Below are 3,410 nucleotides of genomic sequence, written 5' to 3' on the forward strand. Positions count from 1 at the left end.
GTTTATGATACCCCATATTTTTGGCTGCTTTTTTTGATCCTTTTTTATTTCGCGGGTTAGTTATGTGACGTAGATGTGCTAATTAATCCCCGTTCGGACACACCACAAACAGCGCGGCAAGCATCTCAAATGCGATGGGAACACCCCTTGCTCGCGCTGTACCAGCTCCAACCAGGAGTGCCTCTATGTGCCCTCTCGTCGCGGTTACAAGGGCCCGAGAAGGGGCACGGCGCACAATCCGAACAAGCGTCATGCATCCTCTTCGCCTCCGTACCCAGGGGCCGAGGACGATAACTGTCCCATGCTACTGGGACATGGGGGTGTGCCGCTCCCTGCACCGACGTTGGCGGGCTTCAACCCGGGCATTGTGCTCCCGGACCAGTCTCCGGCTTCTTATACGACTCCCTCCCCCATGACCAACGTCCCCCTCTACCGGAACCCGTTCGCCCCAGGTATGGATCCCAACGCTCTAGCTCTGGCGACCACCACGCCGGCCGCGCTTCCGGTTCAGCCGCCGCCGCCCTCGCTGGCGGACCGGTGCTTTGATGCCTTCTACCACTTCTTCCACGCGGGCCATCCGTTTGTGCTGCCCAAGGACTACTTTATCCGCATGCTCAAGGAGGGGACAACCCCCAACCTTAACGTGGTCATGGCCGCCATGAAATACATCGGCTCGCTGTACGTCGATGCCGGCCCCGCCAAGGCCACCTACCTAGACGATGCCATCCGCCTGTGCTACCAGCCCGGCACCCCCAAGGACGGCTACTTGGTCCAGGCCCTGCTGCTCATCATCGTCGGCCTGGACGGGCAGTGCAACCAGGCGCGAGCCCGGGAGCTGCTTGCCGACTGCGAGCAGTTCGCCTTGGAGATCGATCTCAACAAGCGTGACTTTGCCACCCTCCATGGCCGCGGCAACCCCGTGCTCGAGGAGAGCTGGCGGCGGACCTGGTGGGACCTCTACGTCTGCGATGGCATGATCGCCGGCGTCCACCGCGTGACCAAATTCCTGCTCTTCAACATCCAAGCGGACGTAGGCTTGCCATGCGAGGAGACGGAGTATCTCACAGGGGTAGGTTTGCTAGTTTGTAAACGTACCACGCCCGCGTCTCGCTAACACTAGCCGCAGCGCATCCCCCAAACCCTCTACATGGAGGACTTTGACGACCAGACTTTTTTGGATGATGATCGCGAGTTCTCGTCCTTCACGTACCGCATTGCGGCGGCGCGCAACCTCGGGCGCATGATGCACACGCCGCCCGTCATGTTCCCCGACGACGCCGTCATCGACCGCGTGCAATCGCTGCTCACCAACTGGAGGATGCACTTACCGGACAGCAAGCGCGACGACCTCAGCAAGAGCTGCCAGCTCGACGAGATGATGTTCCAGGCCCATTTCATCACGCATGCGTACGTTTCCCGTTGATCCTCCCTTTTAGTCTGGGCATGCATGAACTAATCCCCGACCCCCCCCCCTTTCCAGCTGCACCCTCATGCTCCACCAGCCCCTCTCCCAACTCGACACCACCCCCGTCCAAGCCGTCAACTCCTGCGCCCCCCACCGCCCCGTCCCGTCAGGCGACGTCTTCAACGCACACACACGCCACACGCTCACCGCAGCCTCGGAGATCTCCAAGATGATCACGCAGGCGGTGCCCATCACGCAGCACACGCATTTCTTCACGTGCGTGATCACGCTCTCGTCCATTGTGCACCTGTCCAAGTGGGCGCTGTATTTCGTCGACGACGAGGACCACCTGCGCCAGCAGATCCGCCTCAACATCGGCGCGCTCAACAAGCTGAGCAAGGTCTGGAAGGCCGCCGACACCGCCTGGGCCCAGGTCAAGGGCGTCGCCCAGGAAATCTACCGCGAGAAGAAGGCCCAGCAGATCTCGCCCGCTTTCTGGGTCGGCTTTACCCAGGAGCAGATGATGAGCAGTATCAGTGCCGATGAGGGGATTATGAGTGAGTTTACCACGGTTGGGGGCGTGGGGCTGGGGCCGTTGAATGGGGGCGTTAGTCGGGGGTAGACGGTAGGCTGGGGAGTGTTTTCCAGGGGGTGGACTGGAAGGGGGACAGAAAATGAAAAATTGGGGGTGTGTGTATGACGGGGCTGAACTATTGATGGATATGGGGGACTTTTTTGGTTGGCTATGGGCTTGGTTTTGGGTTCAACAACGGCCGAAAAAGCGTCTCGGGGATTGGGCACGGGATGGGGATTGTAGGGTTTGTATTGGAAAAGGGCTGTGACAGCCGCATGCTTGAGCCGGTATTTTTTCCTTTTTTTTTTTTGTTTTCCTACCTTGACATAAGTATCTAACTAGCTCGCGGAGCTGCTGGGGAGTAACATGTGTGCACTTTAATGGCCGAAATTTCCGGGGAACGCATGAGTTATTGGTTTGCCAGATCCTAAACTGGGAGCTTGATTGGAAAACGGGGGGCGTGTGCCTGTCGATGGTGTCGGTGGTTCCCCCCGGGGATACGGTGGGGCAGGCCCGCGGGTGCGTTCCATTTCCAGATTCGATTAACTAACGAGTTTTCGATCATGAACTTTGTGAGCCCGAGGTCGCCGTCTTTACCAACTAGCCTGGTTGGCACTAACACTAGGTAACCAATGGTGTTACAACGGCCAAGGGAAACAGGCAAGTAAGAATTGCGCACCCCGGAGCGTCGGCACGGGGAACACAAATGCTAAGGTAGACAGTCACCGACGAGGACGGCGACGGGCGACGGCACATATAACCGAAGGAGGTGGCCGACGTTGACTCGTTTGTTGTGTGACGCAGCTGCGGCGCGGCAGCTAGCCCGGTCCGGTGTCTCACTCACCTTCGGGCGGAGATCCCCCGTGGGTGTGTGGGTGGGTGGGTTGTGCATAACTCCTTTCGCCGCTCTTGTTCCCCGGCCTGGGGCCCGGAGTGAAAGGGGGTGGGGTGGGGGCTATGTATGTCCCTAGTTATGTATGTATGCATGTGCCTGTGTGGTGTGCATCTTGCAGTCGGCGATTCTACGAGGGGATCTGAGACAGACAAACAACCAACCCAACGGCAACGGAACCGTGTCCGGCCATGACCGGCCATAAGCGGGTTTCCCGCTCAGCTAGTCGACTAGTGGATCCACCAACAAACGGTGGCCGATGCAACCCACACGATCTTTTTGCTCGTCTGACAGGGCGGGTGCCCGGGTCTTGCCCGCTATTGGCTGCCCCGTCCCAACGACTCGGCTGCTCCCTTGCCGGCTGACCTGCTTCCGCCTGGCTTGGGCTGGAGTGCCTCGTGCCTGCATCGGTAACCTCTTGGTGGTGCCCGGTGGTGGGGTGTAGTGTAGTGTGGTGTGGTGTGGTGCCTGACATGAGCCTTTGTGCAGTGGTGGGTGGGGGGGGATCCGAGTTTGACTTGCTGTGACGGTGCCAAGTC

General features: G+C 59.3%; 1 protein-coding gene across 1 annotated transcript in view; it reads left to right on the forward strand.

Moving 5' to 3' along the window:
* Window positions 1-3,410, forward strand: part of CHGG_03251 (uncharacterized protein) — a gene marked incomplete at both ends in the record, with an annotated part of 8,867 nt that overhangs the window by 271 nt on the left and 5,186 nt on the right. Inside the window, 5 exons of the mRNA XM_001229766.1 lie at window positions 113-1,069; window positions 1,121-1,407; window positions 1,481-1,962; window positions 2,605-2,643; window positions 2,784-2,938. Coding sequence (XP_001229767.1) covers window positions 113-1,069; window positions 1,121-1,407; window positions 1,481-1,962; window positions 2,605-2,643; window positions 2,784-2,938 — 1,920 coding nt within the window. The remainder of the gene's footprint in view (window positions 1-112; window positions 1,070-1,120; window positions 1,408-1,480; window positions 1,963-2,604; window positions 2,644-2,783; window positions 2,939-3,410) is intronic.

The sequence above is a fragment of the Chaetomium globosum genome, genomic scaffold (genome assembly GCF_000143365.1).
Source record: "Chaetomium globosum CBS 148.51 scaffold_2 genomic scaffold, whole genome shotgun sequence".
NCBI classification, from domain to species: domain Eukaryota; kingdom Fungi; phylum Ascomycota; class Sordariomycetes; order Sordariales; family Chaetomiaceae; genus Chaetomium; species Chaetomium globosum.